We start from the raw sequence: 20,168 nt of genomic DNA, 5'->3' as shown, positions 1-20,168 counted from the left end.
TTGAGAGAAGGAAGATGCTGCAAGTAAATAAAAATCAAAGGAGACAGGTTTTTTTCCAAAACAATCCCTGAGACTGACAGTAGTTTTAACACTTGCAGTTTTTCACCCTTGTCTTCCACTTGCAGGCAGTGGGAAATGGTAACATCTCCACGCACTGAGTGAGCAGTGGGTTGGGTTCCAAATGCAGCTTGCACAGCAAGTCAGGGAACTGGCACTCAGTCCTCATCGTGGTGCCTTCAGCGGGTGAAGTGTTCAGTGACTGCTGAGTTTGAATTGCAAATAATTTCTGCTTTTGCATATTTCTTTAAATTATTTTTTAAAGGAGTCTTTGTTTCCAGAATTACCCCCAGCTTCACAAACTTTCCTTATTCTCTGTGTATTCAGAACTGTGTCCCCATGCCCTCTACTGCAACTGCCCATCAGCCAGTGCTGGGCTCTGAGATCTCTGCAGGAAGGGCATCCCAGCTGAGGCTACCTGGCAGCAGTGCTGCTCCATGCACTGTTCTTGCCTTGGTACACGTGCTCCCCATGGCAATGAGAGTCACCTGGCAATGTTGCCTTGGAATGAGTTGTACAAAGCCAGGAAGGTTCCACTAAAAGACTAATTCTTCTACTTTAATTTTTCTACTTCTACTTTTCTCCTTTATTTCCTTTGTGCAGAAATCCAAAGTAAACAAGAATCTCGCTGTGAGCTTTGTTTTGTTTTGTGCAATTGGTTCAGTAAAAGCTCAGTCTTTCATGTTTGTTCATGTTTGTGTTTCCCTCAGAAGTATTTAGGAGAAACAAGAGCCTAATGATGGCTAGAGTTTTGAAAACATAAATAGGTCCCAAGAGGGCTTTTCCCTCTTCTTGCACATATCAGTTTTCTCATCTTTTCCCTTGATTTAGGTCTGATTTGCATACTGGAAGGTTTTTCTCTCTCATTTTCAAACTCGGTAAACTTGGAGAATTTAGATGAGCAGTAACAAGGTGAGTAATGTAAACAAGTGAAATGCTTGCAAAAGATTCCAAAAACTCCACAAATTTCCTGTTTCTTGCTTCCAAGACCAAGACTGAATCAATGAAACGTTCTGTCTGCCTGGAGAAAGGATGATGAATACTGCCCACTAACCTTTTTAAAAAAACTGTCCCACTCTTCAATTTGCACACAAAACACAGTATCAGTGACTATTGTACCAGGACAGAGGTATTTCAGTTTACTGAGCAAGGATCAGAGCATAAGTCAGTTTCTTTGCTCTGCATATATTACTCCCCTGTAGGATTTCTAGCCCTGTCAAATTTTAGTTAGATATTTGTATGCTTTACTGATTAAGCAAATTTCAGTGTTTCAGTAGATACAGCAAGGTCTTAATATCTACTGCATGTGTCACATTCTGCACCCATCAGAGAAGTTTGTTGATGGTCTGTATAGCGTGCTATAAGCTATACAGCTTTTTTTTTACATAAGAGAAATAAAAATTCAATCTCATCTGTATTGTAAGGAGGTGAATGCATCCTACAGGAATAATATTTGTAACAAAATTCCCTACTTGGATTAGTGTACTGATATTTTCTCAAGTTTGAAGACATCCTCATGCATATATTTATTTCTCATCCTACATAGAGGAAATGGCAGGTATCTATAACAGAGTGTAGAACATTTATGTAGGCCTGGAAGTATTTGCTGATTTAAAAACCCAACCAAAAAAAGCAAAACCAAAACTCCAACCTTCCTGTTGTTGATCTTCCATTGAGTTCACTAGAACATTGAGGCTTCTGACTTTGAAACACAACAGTGTTCCAACAGTGAACACAGTACAAAATGAAATATTCTTGACCCATACTTTCTGACAAGTTACTGATCATACATACTAAATTACACACAGGATTTTAGTTTAAGAAGCCACTGAAATGGAATGGTTAACTGTTCCATCTTTTAGCATAAGCTTCTTTTCAGAAGCTATTTAGACAAGAAGAGAAAATTCACAAAATTTAAAGGGTAGTAGCAGAGATTTAATGCAGGGATTTCAGGTCAGAAGAGCCTATATCTAAAGCAAAAATGTAAAAATGTTATATATATATATATATATATATATATGAGATAAAAGGTTAAAAGTATTTTCTGCTATATTTATATTTTTCTTCTGATACATGAAAATAAAATGTAAAAAGAGAAGAGAGAGATTAACTTTTTTTCCTCCCAGCTAATGCATTCTGTAGGGTGTTCTAAAAAGAAGGAAGAAGAGAAACCAACACGAGGCTTTGAGGAGACATTAACAGAAAAATTTACAGCTCTGTTATGCACTGGCATAGTCAGACAAGTAATGCCAACACCTATCTTTTATGTGCTGCACTGCTTGCTAGTGAATAAGGTGTAAATGTTTTGACAGTGGGTATAAAGGGTTTTTACAGTATTTGATAGTTGGATGTAGAATGAACTCTGAAGGAGACAATTAAGAGGTATATTTTCTGCAGAGTGCATAGGGAATTAACTGTGAGCTGCACTGGCAACAATGGATGTTACACACCCAATTTTCTGTAAACCTGAAGAAAAATACTCTTTATTACTGCACTATTCATTTAGATGGAATTTTTTAAGATTCCCAGGGGAGTAAGGCATCTATTCCTTTCAGAATTTCAGTAGGTTTTTAATTGCTTTAGAGAATCTTATTCTTAAGGAATTAAGAAATCTTCTGAGGACTGAGTTTGCTTTATTCTAAGAACTGTTGTATCCTGACAAAACAGGGAGCTGAATACACATTAGAAAAAAAACCCCAAACCAACCAATAAAAAAAAACTACAAAAAACCCTTTTAAAAACTCCACCCCAAACAAAACAGTCCTATATATTTTTACCTGTGATACTTTTCCTTGAATTTCTCCTGTACAGAGATTTAAGATATGCATCAAGTCTTCAAGGAGAGCTCATTTAGCACAGGATGGATTATCAAGGTGCCTCATCCTTGCCTAAAGGGATCTCTTGCCATCAGAAAATACATTATTCCTCTGGGCCTTGGTTTGCTGTACATGTCTATGCATAGCCCAGGGCGTAGTTCCTATAGTGAGCAAGGCACACTGGAGAGTTGGCTGAATCTCACTGAGGTGTTGCTTCCCAATTCTGCATACACCTGAAATGTGCCAGGATGGTTACAAAGGAGAGGAATGGTGAAGAATGGCTAATGGGCTCCTGCTCACCTTTCCCCAGCATAGATTTATCTCTATCTGAGGTTTGTTACTGCATGCTCAACTCCTGAAATTGTGCAGAAGAGGTGGTGAGTGTGGAGCAGAGAAAACTTTCTCCAGAGACTCCCTAGAGAGTCCCACTTTGCTTTGCCTTTGTAGCACAGACAAGACTGGCCCCTGAGTCCTGACAGAACTGATGTGTGAGTACATTTCTAATGTGTGTTTTACCTGTTGATTTCTAAATACAACCCAGCTTTGTCAGCCAGTGCAGTTCTATGGAGACAGGAAGGTTGTATTTACACATATTTATGTTTTGCTTTTTGTGACCTTAAATATTACTAGTTACTAGGACTCAGATTATCAACCTGCAGCACAGCATGAAAAAGCTGCATTCTTACTAGTTGTAAATAACAAAAGCATTACATAGGAATTCAGAACCCCTTTGCTCTTGGGTTCTTGCCATGGCACTTCAAGACAGAGTTTTGAAAACAAACAAAACAACAAAAAACCACAATTCCCCCCAAACCTCAGCAAATCTACCCATCATTGAGCTGGTTTTTTGTTTGAGTTTTTTATTTAATTTTTGTTGTTTTGTTATTTGTTGGTTTTTTTACTAAGCTTGACCATTTATTTCAATGTCTAAATGGAAACAGAACTCTTTTGAAGATCTAGTCCCATGTGAGTTTGTTCTGCCTTAACAGCAGATGGTGAATAGCTTCAACAGCTTTGTTTCTATTACCAGATGTCTTTGATTTACCCCCTTGCTTTGCTTTCTGGCCATTATTGCTTCTATTCTGAAATAGCAGAGGCAGAGCTATTGTTACCTCTCAGCTCTAGCTTTTCCCACACAATACTATTGATCTCTTCTTGTGGCATCATTCAAAAAAGTATTGTGACTAAAAGGAATAAGAGGGTGAAACATCTTCAATAGCAGTACACTGTAAGATCCTATTGCTGCAAATATTTGTGCATGTATTTAGTTGTGCATGCTACTCCTGCTGGAAACACCAGAGAAATGACAGTGTATGACTTCTTTTTGTATATATTTATCATTAAAGGCAGAATGATCTTTTTCTATAGACATGACTATTATATGTGGTACTTTAGACCCTTTGTTATTTTTTGACTCTTTCAGTTGCAGCACAGTCCATAAACCACTGTACTGATAACAGCGTTCTTTAAATTCTGTGTGACATTGGCAGTCTCAAGGATGACATAAAGTATTCAGTCAAGATATCACCCTGCTGTAGATTAATTGTGACCTTCCCAATGAACAAGCAAAACTACATTCAGTCAGTTTCAGAGTCCAAGTATAGACTTGCACCTGTGGAAGAGAATTGCAAAAGTCAACCAGAGGAAACTTGCTTTGAGTGATACTTTTCCTTGAGAGTATAAACCATAACTGCTCTAGTTCTTCCACTGCAGGGAAGCCACTACTTCATCTTCCCTGATTTTATGCTTTTGGTCTTTCTGAGTGGCTGAAGGACCTGGGTTTTTCACGCAGAGATGGTAGCTAGTGTCACGCATTTGAGTGTTTGTTTCAAGTTTTTGCTATCCACCTTATTGTGGGACCTCAAAAAGGTCAGACCTTTTCTAAGTTTTAGTTCCCCAGTTTCAGTTTTCATCTTACCTTGTGTTGGCTCCTCATGAGCATCTTCATCTTCTATGGGCTCTGGAAGCTCTGCCCCCCTCCATGAGGCTCTCAGTGTGCTCTCAGAAGCTGCTCTTGCTCCTCCTGGCAGTGGCTTGTGTTAACCCTGCCATGTGACAGAGCCTCTCAGCTCCTCTGAAACCACACTGGCTGCACTTGGATCAATCCCTTCTGAGTTTCTGTTTACTTCTCTGGTTATTTCCTTCAAAACTGATTGCCTTAATTCAGATGTTGGCCCCAGGCAGGTTTGATCTTTACTTACAACGGCATGATTTTTTAAAATTGTAATGAAATAGGGAGAAAAACCTATGATGTATTTTCCTCTCACCAAACCACAACTTTTGATTCAAAATGCCCAAGACCCTAAAATCTGTTCTAAACAAAGTTATTTTCAAGCTTCTATAGTGGTTTTTTCCCCCCTGAAATTTACTTCAGCTTTTTTCTTTCTTTCATTGTGAAATGTAATCCAACTTTTGACTTTCAAAGTAAGTCTTGAAGAGAATTTGATTTGCAAATTTTTGGAAAAAATTTCCCATTGGAAACTTTTTTATTCTAAATGCTATTTTTAGAGTAGTATGTCTGCCTAGCTCAGTTTTTCAGTTCAAAAAAATGGAAGTGTTTGGCTGATGCTTGGCAAGCTGCTCCTTCCCTCTTATGGCCATTTTTTCACTGTGTTTCAAATGACATATATTCTTATATATTCTTATATATTTATATCTTTTCTGATTAGATCTGCCTGTATAATTGAACAAATATATCCCAAATATAGTCCTCCTATTCAGGAGTTATCTGCTAAATCCTCATAATTCCTTGTGTTTATTTACTGCTTACACTTGCTCTCAGTGTAATGTGTTTTTCTGACCTTTAGCATGTGAATCATTCATGTAATGATTGCCAGGCATATTTGTACTCATTTGGGCTTTGATCTAATCCTATTGAAAACAAAGGAGATGCTGGTATTGGCTTCTCTCTGTTTTGGATCCTGATTAGTGACCTACATCACCCTGGTTAGATGTCTTAAGTTGTATTTACAGAATGGTCTCTTTCTTCTCCATTTATTACATGTGAATATTCATAATTGTTCATCAAATCAATTTTGCATAAGCTAGAAAATTTTTCGTAAAGGCTCTGAAAGCACTTTTGCCATGAATTCTTTCATTACATTGTTCTCATTTTTTCCTGCCAGTATTTGTAGGACTTTTTCTGAGTAAGACCTCATGCACTGGAGTGTTTGAGGTCAACTGATGGAAAAAAATACAAAAAGAGAAAATATTAGCTCAACAAATAGCTTGTATTGCAAAATGGTAAATGAAAGCTTCTGGACTGAGTTTGTACCTGCTGTCCCTCTAACCTTAGCTGGCCTCTTGGCATATGCACATATATTATAATATATATGTATTATATATAAAACTTATTTTATATATATGTGTGTGTATTAAAATATATTGACCATTAAAGGCTATATTTTCATTTTATATGGACATGACAATTACATGTGGTACTTTAGAGCCTTGGTAGGTTACGACAAAGGATGTGATGTTACTTTATCTGTACAATCGTGAAAAAAAATATTCTAGACTTCTATTACATTGTCTATCTTGATGGCAAAATTTATCAGCCTTGAGTTTATGCTTGGTGTGGCATTTTTGCAACAAATACATACGTACATCTTGAGTTTCACTCAAGGATGTATGTAGGATAACCCTGAAAGTAGAGTGGGAAGCTGAGGTGTCATTGCAGACTGTTGCAGAACAGCACTTTCTGCTGCTGAGGCTGCTGAAAACTTGGAAGGCAGCATTAGGATTTCTTAGCTGGGCTCATAAAACTAATAATGAACTCCCCACTTTTCACATGAGCTTAATACATCCTAAATGTTAGGATGTTCTTTTTCCTGTTTGAAAGATTGGTGGCAGTAAACAGAACATAATTACAACAAAAATGTTAATATGTGCGTATCATCATCTAAAACTTGTCCTGTATTTTAAAAATGAAGCTGTTAGGAACATGTCAGTTGATGATAAATCTTCTATGATTTGAAATAACTGTCTTAGAAAATGTTATTTTCTCTGCTAAGAATCCAAGCTGCTAATATATATAAGCATCAAAAACTGGACTGGGCTTTCCCCTTTTTTAATCTTTTTAAGAGATTAGCAAGAATGAGAGTGAGGGGAAATTAGTTTTCAAAGCATTAGTGGTTTCAATTCAATATAATATGTGTCATTAATATCCTAACTAGCACAGACAACAGCATTTGTGATTCCATACCTCATATAGGAGCCTTGGGAAACCAAAGATTCTTGATTTTAGTTAAAACAATTTTAAATGTAGGCGTTTCACAGATTTTGTCTATCTTTCTACAATCATCTCAGGAGTGAAAAGTGCCACTCTTTTTCCAATTGTCTTGAGAACAGGATAATGTTTTTTAAAGGATAGAGGGAAATTTTCATTGCTGTAATAACCACCCTCTGAAGAATTGAAACGGAGAAAAACAAAATAACTGGGAGGCAAGGAGAGGGAGGAGATGGTGGGGAGAGATGGTTTCTTGTGAGCTATTAACAGAATCAGGACAGTAAAAGGGAAGAGAGTGGCTGACTGATAATTTATTACACCATCTTTAGCAGAAAAGAGAATTAAAACAAAAAAAAAAGAGAAAAAGGAACTTGGCTTTGAGCAATGCAGCATTTCTTACCTACTCAATGATATGAAGTGTCCAGAACACAGCTAAGGTCTGGCAAAGAAGATGGCATTGTGTGGAAGCCTCCAGTGTTTTAGCTCCACTGCTGGGAATTGAGAGCAGGTGAACAGATTTCTTTGCTATTAAACTAATCAATGCTAAATGAATTTCATGTTATGTGCCGGATAGTGTATCAAACCCTAGAAATATCCTAGTAGTGTTCACTGTATAATACAACCACTCTTTTTTTACATTTCTCCATGTTTTACAAATTCTTTATATTCACCAAGGCTGAATTGTCAAGTCTACCTCATTCCCTGTCAGGTCTGCATAACAATTCTGGCACTGCTTGGAGAAGAGGTAGTTATAACAACACCCTCTTCCTATCCCAAAAGTTATCAGCATGCCTTCAGTCTGGAACTACAGTGTAAATACTGATTTATGGTAATTAATGTAGTATTTGCTGGTGATGGCACTGTTTATCCTTTCCTGTCATTAAATGCTCTGAGATTGGTAGTGTGGCTCATCTACATTTATTTCCAGCAGATATTTGTCAAGGAAGTAGCCATTATAATCACTAATATCACATTTCATGCATACTTAAATTAGGCCAGTTTGAGAGAAGACTGGGTTAACAGATACTGTGATTTCAGAATCAGTTTTTGTGTAATTCTTGGGTACCTGGTATTGGGATATGGTGGTGCAACGTCCCATAATACATTTTCCATAATATCATAAGGATTCATATTGATACTGTCTTTTCATTTGAACAGAGTTCAAAAATTTTTAACAATTCATCTTGGAACACCTCCAATAAAAGTATTTTTAATTTTGGAAAGTGCATAAATTGACACTGTTGCTGAGCAGTTACTTGCTGTTTCTAAACAAATGATTATGTTTGTACTGCCTGTTCTTCATGTCTGGTGCAAAGATGATGCAATATCCTTCATAAAAGAGAAATGGGTGTCATTCAGCAGACTATATATGTGTACATTTCTGCTTATTACTAGGGTATTATCAAAGGGACTTCAAGCCCCATTGAGATTGAGCCCTTCATCACTGCACCAAGTAAAATTGTAAAAGAAATTCATATTCTCAAAGTAGACAAAAAATTGAAAGAAGGAGGTGTTTTTCTACCTTTCCTACCAAGCACACAGTGCTAGCTTTTAATACCCAGACCCCCTCAGTCCCTTCCTATGCCTCCCAGATGCATAATTTTCCTTAAGGACTTAATTAGAGCATTCCAAACTTTCAGATAAACCCTTCTCTGTGCAAACTGATAATCCCTGAACTATGTTTGTTATTACACTAAAACAATGTGGCTTCATGGAACTCTCTCTAGGACTTGTGTAGGTTTCTAGGATGACAAGCAGTTCCATTAAATATTACATGCATTGTTTGGAGAAAGTTATCCCCACAGAGAGTAACTCTGGAACATGTACATACATTATTTACTGACGTATGTGCCATGTTCACACTCAGAATGGCCTAATTCAACATCTGCTCCTGATGAGAGTGAGCATCTGGTGTTTCACAGATAATTGAGACATGAGCTGACTGTCCTCTAGGCTGACCAGACAGACCGGAACCAGGCTCTCTGGGTGGATGGTAAGACCTGGTTCAGTGCCAGGTGCAATTCTGATCACACCTTTGTTATGGGTTGGGATTAGAATAGGTTTTATCTTTTATAACTTCTGTGCAAGCAGAAGTACCAGCAACTTCAGTGTTGTGCCCCAGAATCAGAAGGAACAAGAGATGAAGATTTTTCCCACACAAAAGAACAAAATGGGACAGTTTTTGAAACTCTACTGCCATTAAACCTTTTCATCCAATTTACCCATGTGCATCTATGCATGTGTATGTGTGTGGATGTACAAAAGCAGAGAAATTTTTTTCTCCTGGCACTTGCTTTACATTCCTTTTGTACGACATATAAAGCAGTTATAAGATAACAGAGTCTGCAGAACTGCAATACAATTGCAAATATCAGCAATGCATTGCAAATTCAAGCTGCAATGCCTAGCTGTGTTAGTCTGCTTAATGACAGCTTGTCCAGAATTTACTGGTTTGATAGGCCAGTTGTATTATTTATCCATTGAAAAAGAAGTAAGGATGGGAAAGAGCAAGTCTTAATCATCAAATTAAAAAGCATATCCCACCAGAGTCCCTCAAAACCCTTACAGCTATCCTTCAGAAGCAAACAGCATAAACATTGTCTCCATCTCGTCCTAGAAACATTCCAGCACTCAGAAGTTACACCATTGTGATTTCACTTCTGTTCAGTGTTTGCTGCATTTGATTGCCTCTGGCAGACCTGTTACCTGCATAACCATGGGGTTTTTCCTGGCCAGGCATTATCAGCCGTCAGGAAGCAGAGGAGCTGTTGATGAATAAATCTGAAGGCGCGTTCCTGGTGCGAGTCAGTGAGAAAATCTGGGGCTACGCCTTGTCCTACCGCCAGCAGAACGGCTTCAAGCACTTCCTGGTGGATGCTTCGGGGGATTTCTACAGCTTCCTGGGGGTGGACCCAAACCGACACCCAACGCTCACAGACCTGATTGATTTTCACAAGGTAACACTTGCTAGGTGGAGATCAATAGCTGAGTGGAATGGATTAATAATTTAATGAGCAGCCATGTAGCTTGAAACCGTGCTGGAAAATAGGAATGACCATAGTGGGAAAGAATATTGTACACTAAGCCCAGCTGTAACCTTCATCCTTCTGTTGCAGTGAATCACAATGCTTTTCCTCTTCTTTCAAATGCTTCAGTATGTACTTGTGTCCCTTTATACAGTGTGTACTCTCCTTGGCTACAAATGGCCTAATAAGGGCTGACGGATGTAATGCTTTCTGAGCCTTTTGGCTGTGGAAAATTGGATTGGAAATACCATAGAAAGGTCTTTCAATGAAATTTCAGCATTTTTCTACCTTTGATGTGAGGGCTGTAATGTGCAAAAGCAAGAGTCTGACCCTGCACTAAAGAAGGGAACATGGAGGGGCTCTCTTTTAGGGGTATATTAAGGTCACTTCTTATTACCCAAAACAATCTTGCAAGAGGAATTTACTATTCGACTTTAGATGGGTTTGAATTACTTTACCTCTAGGTTCTGTTTCTTGTTACCAGACTGTAACTAAATAGTAGCACTGTTTCTGAAAGCATAAATTGTTTTCATCTGGCATCTCCCTATCTTCATCAGTTTTAATTCTGTTTTTTTCTTAGCCACCCTTATAGTTCCTCTTCATCCTTTCTTTTCTAGTTCCCCATCCTATTTTATCTTTTTCTCACGCTTGTTTCAGAGTAATTCTATACATTTCTTGCTCCTCCTTTTCTTCACAGCTTTTAATTTTTTAAGCATTCAGTCTCAGGTTATTTTTCTTCTAAATTTCCGGTCTTTTAAATATTGCTTTTATCTCACTTGTTTTGCAGTATCTGTTTAGTGTTGCCTTAGTGTCCCCTCAGAGATCACTATGATATTAAATGTCCACAAATTATATTTCTACATGGGGAGATGGTAGGTGTCACATTTGACTAAAATATATGTTCTCCCCTAATTTAAATAAAACCTTTCTCACCTTGGAAGCTCCAATCCCTGACACCCTTCTTGTACGCAATGCCCTTCTGGCCAATTTGGGTGAACCAACTGGGCCGTGTCCCCTCCTAGGTCACCCTTATTCCCAGCCTATTCTACCAGCAGGGCCTGAGTGGGAAAAAGAGAAATCCTTTGTGCTGTGTAAGCAGTGATTAGCAATAGCCAAAACTGCAGTGTGTTATTAACACTGTTTTAGCCACAAATTCAAAACATGATGTCACAATGGAGAACAGGCAGCTGTGAAGTTCCATCCCAGCCAGCCAGCCCCCGTGCACCTGGAAAGAGTCTAACCAGGGCTTTGGCAGGGAAAGAAAAGCAAACAGCAACACCTCAAATGCAGATTGTCAGGTGTTGGATGTGGAACCTCTGGCTAATGTGGTTTCCCCTCTGCTCCTGGTGATGGTGACAGCCAATTCCAGACATCTGTGCTCTAGCCATGTTCCTATATTTTCATCACAGCTCACGTTAGGCAATCACTGTATTAGGAACACATCTATTTACAGACAGCAGTAGAGCACTTGTCAGAATCAGAATGGCTTTTAGTTCCTGCCATTTAAAAAAAGGAAAAAAACTTGCTTAGGTGTCCCATGATAAGAATTAATAGCTGCCCCAGCAGTAAGCCTATGAGGGAAACCATTGCAGTTTTAATGCCAACACACAGTTCTATTTTCCCTGTCTAGCTTATGGCTGTATTAAAACTGGTACCTTTGGCAATCACCTCAGGAGGTATTTTATCCTGTCTGTCACTTGGTTTTCTTAGAGGCTTTTCTGCCTGCCCTCTCTGGTGAAGTACACTGTCAATTGTCCCAAAGCCTCCTGGTAACCCCAAGCAATCTGTATGTGACTGGTTGTACTGTGGGCACATTTTCCCTTGCAGCTACTGCTATATATTTTGGAAAAGGTGCTGCTTTCCTCATGACTATTTTTAGCAAGAGTATACTTACCCACTCCAGCGGCCACATGGAATTTTTTAAGGGCCTGAGGAGGGCTGGCGTAACTAATTTTTTACTTGCTTGTACTGATTGACTTCATTTTGTTTCATTTTGATTGAAAAACTGAGAGGTCATTCGAGCAACTCAGCTGGCAGACACAAGGGGGTGGTAACCATTAGTTGGAAGAACAAACCTTACAGAATATGATGTGAATGTGCATCTTCTGTACATAGGTGCTCTGAGTACAGACTGCCTTTTCCTACAAGGGCAATGTCTTTCACCTTGCTGTCATCAGTCAGAAAGCTGTTACTGTTGTGTGTGAGCTCACTAAACACTGAGCTCCTGCTCAGTCTGCCTGGGGGTAGTAGCATGGGAAGACTGGCATCTCTCGGTTCAATTAACCCATGAGAACACTCACTATAAGCATCTGTAGGTGACTTCCTAAATAGTGCAGCAACTTACAAGTAGTACAAATCAGAGTCTCTTGGATGTGCTGATTTCATGCTTGATAATAGCACAAGTTGCTACCAGCATAAAAAACACAACCAGAGCATGAAGAAAATGATTAACCTGTAAAATCCTTTTGCTGGTCTGTAATTATTTTATCAAGTGTTTATCTATAGTTGCTAGCCAGTTACAGAGGAATGATGGCCGTCATTGCTCTACTTAGAAGGTAGATGCAGTTTATATCTTTGATATTTTAATTTGTTTTATCATTCCAGGAAGAAATCATCACATCCTCAGGTGGGGAGCTACTCCTGGAGCCATGTGGACAGCAGAAGAATCCACCAGACTACAGTCCTTTATTTGAATAACTGATCCTGGACCAACAGGAATGCATTCCGGATAGCTGTAGTAATAGATAGTTACAAAAGTAAACAATGGGAGTAGTTAACCCGCTTTGAAAGCCACTGGTCTTGTGGCCAAAAAGTATCCTCATTAGGAGGCCTAAAATATTTCTGGTTTGCATCTGAATTATCAACATCATTATTCATACTGCTAGCACTTGAAAGGTGAGAACTTACCAGTGAATTGCAAAAGAGGACTACTTCCAAAAAATTTTCAAGGGATTGTAGCCAATTGCACAGAATGCTAAGTTCCTGTCCTAATTTTCTCATGTTTTATACTGCAAGAGGCATGGGCAGGAGCCATTCACAGAGCACTGTATGAGGTATCAGTGTTGGTGAACAGATTCTGTGTTCCAAAGCGAGGTTTGACAGTTTCTGTTGACAATTTCATTACCCAATGGTGCACTTTGATGACAAGAGAAGCAGCCTTCAAACATCCCCTTGAAGTTTGTGATTGTGTATGTAATTACCTGTAGTTTGAAAATTGCCACTATGCTTTTGAATTCAGGCCTACAAAGTTCCCCACAGCAGAGACAAAGGTCAAACACATTTTATTTACATTTTCATGAAGCCCCATAGCCTTGGAAGGAACTTTTCTCCTGTACAGTAAGTGGTCAGTTTATTCTAAAGGAAACTGATTTGCTGCAATTCTCTCACTGGCCTTGTCCTGCTTTCCACTTTTAGATGTGCAAGAGACACAGTGGATATTGCTAGCTTTACTTTGCTATAGGACTGGGTATTTTCCTTTTCTGAGTTACAAGAGAGGGTGGGACTGGTATATTTATACATAGAAAAGGTACAGCTGATTACATTACCATCATGCTATTTTATGTGTAAAACCAAGACGCACACAATGTGTTCCTGATCCATTTACTATAAATATTAACCCTATGAAAATTGAACAGAAGCCTAGATCTGTGGGGCAGTTGCTTAGTGCTTGGACGAGAAAAATAATAAAATCTCATCACAGTACACATAGGAAAGGCACACTGAGCATATTACTATGAGCTACTGCTTTGGGCAGTCTCTGAGCCCTGTGGGGTTCTATTAAAAATCCAGGTGAGACCTCTCCTGAACCTCTTGTCTCCTGAGCCCTTTCTCCTCAAACAGTCATTTGACTCTTGATTCACTGTTACCTTCTGTACTACTCTGTCTGATCTAGATGGTAAAGTCAACCAGGAAAAGAAACTTGTCTTATCCAAGCCAATAAAGCACACTAAACATTTCAAGTGCTACAACAGTAAATATTTGTGGTGGTAATAACAGTATTTTTTTATAATTAATTTTATGGCTAGTTCATATCAAAGTACAGATTTTTGTACACAAGCTTCATTCTTGGTCAGGAACCTTTTCTTCTGTTGACATTGGCTTTTGTGTGATTTAATCCATCAGTGTTTGTGGCCCATGAAAAGAAAATTCTATTGAACTTCCCACAGAGACAGCTGGGCAGTTTCTGTACTAATCACTTGGCACACTGGCTCAGGAGGTTTTAAATAGTTACTGTTAGCACCTCAGAACAAAGCAAGTCAGGACACAGCAAATAAGCAAAAAAGATCTGCTTTCTCTGAGAAAACCAGCTTTGCACTTTCTCCCTCCTTCAGAGGCATCTCAAGAACCACCTCAGCCTCAGGTTATTCACAGCTGCACAATTTTTTCATGGAACAATTCGACCTTTACTTAAAGGACAATGGAAAAGGACCTTTAAAATTATAAAAAATATAAGTATCCACAGACATACCTCTGAGGTTAGAAAGCAGTAGGTGACTGTACAGGATTAGACACCTAGGGGTCATTACAGACTGCTCTTTTGCCTTTATGCACTGAAGAAAACTCCCCAAAAAAACCAAGAACAACAATAAAAAAAACCCAGGAAATGCTACCTTGGTAGGCTAGAAGACATGCAAATTCCAAAGTTTTGGAAGATTACTCAACCCAATGTTGTGAATGTTTATAGAAGAATATTGAAGAACTTGTTCCACATGCAATTCACATTCAGAAGCTGATAATAATGCTGCTATTTATTTCTAGTGACACAGTTCCCAGCAACTGCTTGTGTTTTGTTTAGCATTAGGAAGGCCTGGAAATAATAGCTCTTTAGCTTGTGTGGCCTCTTGTGATATAATTAACATTATTTTCACTTCAGAGCACATTTCCTAATTCTAATTTTCTAATTTTTTGTCTGTCATCAATTTCTCACTCTGTTTCACCTAGGTTTAAAATAGGGTCCTTCTAAGTTCCCTTGCAAATGGTATTACTTGGAATACTGCAATTTCTCCTGAGAGTTTTACTCTCCTAATAAATGGCAGAATTCACAAGTAAAGGAATTGCTTGTTTTTTCTCATGTAAGCCCCACAGAAAAAATAAAAAGTATTCAGCCAATTCATAGAGTTACCAAGAAAGAAATGTAAACAATATAAAACCAGAAGCAGCTGCAATGAAATACTGTGCACTTGGCTGAAGATAAGTTTTGAAGGAAACAAAAGGAGATCATAGCTAGCAGAAACTAAGAACAGCTTTCCTTGGTAGAGATGTGCAGCTGTTGCCAATATACTTGAGTGAAGTACAGGTGTGGAGATGTTTTCTAAGTTAACAGGTGCTTCTTGTTGTCTAAGGGGGCAACAAGACAATAAGGGGACTATGAAACTATAGCCAAGTGAGTAGGAAGAATAGGAGATAAAGAAGTGAAGGAGTAAATATGGAAAATTAAGAAAACAAGAAAGGGCAATATGTGCTTATCCTATTCTGTAGAAAGCATTTTGGATTTTTGCTGCTCTGGAAGGAAGACCAGGCACTGCTACCTCTTTTTCTCTCTGCAAGCATGGAAGATTTTAGCTTTGAGCTTAATCTACCTTGGAGGTAGATTTGGCACCCTTGAATCTGTAAGAGCTGGGCTGGTCTGTGCTGCAGCCTTGAATGCTTCCCTCTGTCTGCCTCTCCATGTAGTGCTGCCTGCAGCTGTTCCTCACTGGCTGGAAAAGTGTCCTGGTGCTGCCATTTCCTTGGCTGCCAGGGGCAGCTTTGGCTCATCCCCTTGGGGCCTTCCAGTCTTGTTGCCAGACCTGTTTGTCTAGTGGTAACTATTGGTAAGTCATAAGAGGGGTGTGTTGTGGAATTTCCTTACAAGATTCCCTGTCAATGTTTCTTGCTGATGCAGCCACCAGGAGTTCACTGAGAGGTCTGCTATGGTAATTGTGTTTCATAAAGAAAAATGCCACAGCAGTAAGGTAAACTTTTAAACTTTAAAATGAATTAACTTTTCTCATATCTGTTTCACACCAATAAAATATGGCACACAAGGTTCAAAGCTTGTTTGCAGGTTTCTTTGAAAAAAGCATCTCTTGAGGATTTATTCTTGCTTCTTCATAGATCCACAGATTCATCTGTTCTTTTGAATTTTGTTTTAATCTGTTATTGTACACAGATATCTCCAATTTAATATTGCCCTCTTCTCTAAAAAAGAACAAAAACCAAGTAAAGAAATTGAGAGTAATCATGGATGAGATTTCCAAGGCTACTCAAAGAAAGTAGATGCCAGTCTAACTCTTGTAATTAATGGAATAATGATGTAGTATGAGTTTTTGCATACTAGTTTTATAATAGATATCCTGGATTATTCTTTTAGGTACTAAATCCCTATTGTTCTGAGCAAATCCTAAGATAAATAAAATAACACCTCCCTCAAGAAGGAGATGCCTAAAAATTGTTTTTAATACTGAGATTCATTTTCAGGCTGAGTAGAAACTATTTAAAAAAAACAAATTCAGAGGGAGAATTTCCACTAGATTTCAGGTACCTTGAATCAAATTAGACCTATTTCTTGGCTGAGGTGAGGCAGTATTAATACACTGACTACAGTAAAAGACTTCATTTTTGTGTGAACTAGGAATCCACTTCTCCTCAGACTTCTCTTGAAACACCAGACACCTGAATATTGAGCATTAATGAAGTTATACAATATCTCACTGCAGTCTAAATTCTTCCATTTACCACAATACAAACCTGCTAGACTGTGGTTGTTTACAGTGGGAGAAGCTTTTCTCTTTCTATTAATAAATTTGTTTCCATAATTTACAGGTTGGAGCTTATTTTTCAATGATTTTCAAGGACTGGCTGTCTTTTATATCTTATTGTGGCTTTGCTTTAAGATTCATTTTTCCCTTCCCAAGAGGATGGGGTAAGTGACCTCTCTGAAATGTGTCCCTGGCCAGGCTATCAATTGCGGAATGAGGTGTTTGCACTTGACCAGATGCTTGCTTTGTGTTTCCTGAGATGAATATCCTGGATACATACTGTCAGATGATAACGATGCGTAATTGATTTTTATAGCTAATTTCTTGCCATGCAAGTGCTGTGTGAAAGCATCTCTTCAAATATTTGTTTACTGTTAGTGATTAATCCTGTAGCTTGTATATTTACATGATGGCCCGTAGCTAATGCAAATTTTCTACTAGGCTGGAGCCTTCAATGCATTTGGGTTCTTCTCTCTTGGAATTTCTTCCAGTAATTTTAAATGAAGGTAACATTTTATGGTGTCTTTATTATACAACAATAAATGACTTTTCTTATGGAAGAGAAATAATGTCAAAAGACATTGGACATTTAGTTTGGTCCTATTTGTGTCCTTGTGATGGATGTACAAAGAAAACACTTGGCATGTTAATGTCTCCATTAAAGTTTAGCTGCCATTTCTCCCCCGTTCTCAGTTTTAATGAGAACTGTGGGTGGGAGAAGGTCCCAAGCTCATAAGTCACAGAGAGAAAAGAGAGGAGGCAGGACTGGTTTATTCCATACAAGTTTTCATATGACAGCAGGCAAAGCTTGGATTAAGTACTTCCTGAGATGCACAGGTTTTCCTGCTTACGTTCAAGCTAGTGTTGTCACTACTTTTCCCTCACACAACAGCAACATGAAGCAATTCCTAGTGGTAAGAAAAAGCCCAAAGTTGTTCAGTAAGTAACATTACAGTGCCCCAGGAATGATACAGATGGAGTGTGGATCAAGAACACAGTGAAGACATATTTTGTTTATGGGTGCGTAGAATGGGAGTGATTGCAAATTCTTGTTTGGTAGAAGTTAATTCTTTTAATGATTGTTGTCATTAATGGTCAATGCATGTGAAGATGTGGCAAGTGTAATGCACCTTCCATTCCACAAGCTGGTAGAGCATGGACTGCCTGAAAGGAAAATCAGACATAGTTGTCTTAGACAAAAGTTACTAAGTATTCTTGTAGTTTATTTGGGGCAGAAAATTGTAAAATGTATAATGCATATCAGGATTTACAAATGTAGAAACCACGTACTGCTTACCACGTGAAATATGATGAGTTTGCCAGTGTAATTTTTACAGCACTTCAAAACTCAGTGAAGAGTAAAGGTATCCCTGGTTATTCTGCTCTCCTCTAGGAAATGTCAGCATTGTAAACAAGAAAATATCTTCCCATCTAGGAATTTAATCTTAATAATGGACTACAGCAAGTCATTCCTGAGAGCTGTACAGTGAACACTGCACTGCAATTAGTAAGATAGCCAGCCTGTTGTACTTATGTCTGTTCTTGATTCTCAAAGTCTTTTTGCTCATGATAGCCAGATGCTAATGTGAAATATGTTTCTAGGAAGTCATTTAAATCCAATGTAATGAAGAAGTGTTAAAGTATATGTTTCATTATCATTTTTACTTTTGACATTTTTTCTCAAGGAATCCATGAAAAAAATAAAATTCTAACAGCAATGAGTAAGTTCTGGTCTGCCTTCTATAAAATATTTTGCTACCTATTATGTGCTATACTCACATAATGCTGCTTCATTTATTTTGAATTTCAGTAGTCTATATGATATATTGGAATCTATCTGATTTTTTAAACAAGAAAGCAATAGAGACAGATGTAGGCAAGCAAACCATTCTGTGGGACAAAAAATATTCACTGAATTTCAATGCTGAGCTCCCACATCATTTGCTGGAGTTCATGTGGCAATCTTAAGTTGATAAATATGAAAATTTTTTATCAGGGCTGCCTGTTAAAGTCCCTTTTCACTTTCCCCAGAGCTATTCTAAAATCTTCCATTGACACTATTTAATGGAAAAATGTTCTGTTTTCAAAATGCCAAGTTTCATAAAATTGTTTCAATTCCTTAGAGTAAAAAAATAAAAAAGAATAAAATTATCTAAGGGCATTTTTAATTGCAGAAAATGTGAAAAATGTGCTCAAATTTAACACAAAAAATTTTATATTTTTAGTAATCCCTAAAAGAAAATGTGCCACATTATGCTCCAAATTCAATGCAAATATTCAATGTTTTTGACATTTCATTAGGTATCCATTCTCTCCCTTAATGCTAGCTTCCTTTTAAGGGAGAATTAAAATACCCAGGGAACAGTTACTCAAAATGTCAAACCCATTAAATATCTAATCTGATGACTGAAATAAATTTTTGAAGGTTTAAATAAGACCCCAGATAATTTTCCCAGAAAAAAATGAAACTAGGAAAGTGAGTTCAGGAAAAAAAGTATGGATGCATCGTGTCCCCAATTTTGAATATGTTGTGTTACATGCTTGGATCTTTGGAGTGTGATTTACATTTATACACTGCTAAAAATCTGAACATCAAAAAGTAATTAATTTAAATTGAATAATAAATAACATAAAGGAAATTAGACCTACTGTTCCAGTTTCTCTGAAAAAGGCTAATTCTATCAGTGGTTATGTAAAAGACCAAACCTATTCATGAACAGTTGCTGGAGAAAAGAATCTAATTTTCCAAACTGTCATTGTGATCAATCACAATAGAAATCTCCTTCTGGATGAAAGTTTGTGATTAAGAAGTACACAGTTCAGACTTCACATTCAAATACCAAATGGAAACATTTGCAATGTACCAGCTCCTTGCAAAGGTGAAACATCTCACAGAACAGCTGTACTGGTGTAGCAAAAATTAGTAGCTTGGATTCCAGTTGTTCTCCTCGGGCTGGGCTGGAGACAAGCACTTCAGATTTCCAGGTCAGTGTTGTATCAGCTCCTCTGCCAAAGACCACTGATTATTTGAGAAGGCAGGATCAGGAGAGAGTGAGAAAACTTGTGAAACCTTGAAATACTACTATGAAAGGAAAAAAATCCCAAAAATTCCCCTTCCCCACCCTAGATAAGAATCAGTTTGTAATGGGGAAACAAGGAGGCATTGTGAAACTGGCAGACTTTGTTTCCTGTTGGGGAGGAGACATGGACACAATTTGTTGAAGTCAATGAGATGGAAGTGGGGAATAAGGACTTCACAGCCGGGTCATGTTTTATTCATTCTGTTCTACAGCAGTGCACA

General features: G+C 38.0%; 1 protein-coding gene across 1 annotated transcript in view; it reads left to right on the top strand.

Annotated features, from left to right (window-relative positions):
• SH2D4B (SH2 domain containing 4B) overlaps window positions 1-18,574 on the top strand; it is a 66,417-nt gene extending 47,843 nt beyond the window's left edge. The window contains exons 7-8 of the mRNA XM_074544711.1: window positions 9,838-10,058; window positions 12,732-18,574. Of these exons, the coding sequence (XP_074400812.1) occupies window positions 9,838-10,058; window positions 12,732-12,824 (314 nt within the window). The 3' untranslated portion in view covers window positions 12,825-18,574. The remainder of the gene's footprint in view (window positions 1-9,837; window positions 10,059-12,731) is intronic.
• The last annotated feature ends 1,594 nt before the right edge of the window (window positions 18,575-20,168 follow it).

This window comes from Zonotrichia albicollis, chromosome 7 (genome assembly GCF_047830755.1).
Source record: "Zonotrichia albicollis isolate bZonAlb1 chromosome 7, bZonAlb1.hap1, whole genome shotgun sequence".
Lineage (NCBI taxonomy): Eukaryota > Metazoa > Chordata > Aves > Passeriformes > Passerellidae > Zonotrichia > Zonotrichia albicollis.
Note: the sequence above shows the minus strand (reverse complement) of the source record. Positions and strands in the feature narration are given on the sequence as shown.